This window comes from Penaeus monodon, chromosome 20 (assembly GCF_015228065.2).
Source record: "Penaeus monodon isolate SGIC_2016 chromosome 20, NSTDA_Pmon_1, whole genome shotgun sequence".
Classification (NCBI taxonomy): Eukaryota; Metazoa; Arthropoda; class Malacostraca; order Decapoda; family Penaeidae; genus Penaeus; species Penaeus monodon.
In genome coordinates, this window is record NC_051405.1 from 32,485,649 (window position 1) to 32,486,021 (window position 373).

At 47.2% G+C, this 373-nt stretch overlaps 1 protein-coding gene across 1 annotated transcript in view; it reads right to left on the reverse strand.

The window, feature by feature from the left end:
* Positions 1 to 373, reverse strand: part of LOC119585774 (E3 ubiquitin-protein ligase lubel-like) — a gene marked incomplete in the record, with an annotated part of 47,027 nt that overhangs the window by 9,185 nt on the left and 37,469 nt on the right. The window contains 1 exon segment of the mRNA XM_037934486.1: positions 26 to 163. Within this exon segment, the coding sequence (XP_037790414.1) occupies positions 26 to 163 (138 nt within the window).

Consider the following 373-nt stretch of genomic DNA (forward strand, 5'->3'; position numbering starts at 1 on the left):
GCACCTTCCCCTTCCCCAGACTCACCTTATTACACCAGCGGAAGTTCGGGTCCTTCATGAGAGTCCAGTCCCGCAACTTCCTCTGGAACAGCTCATGCGTCTCCGAGTCCAGGATAGTTTTCAGGAGGATGTCCATGTTGTTCAGGTATTCGTTGGCGATCTCCTGCGGGTCAGAGAGCAAGGCCGTGATCAAGGGGGGATCTTGCGCATGGGAGTTTGGTAAACAGTGTGTATGATGATATTATCGTAAGACATGATAAAGAATTGTGCGATTTGATAGTGAGAGAGGTACAACGGATGCGACAAGGAGGTTGGAACAAGGAGACAAAGAAAAAGAAAGAAAGAAGTGAATAAGATGTAGGATCTAAAAAGA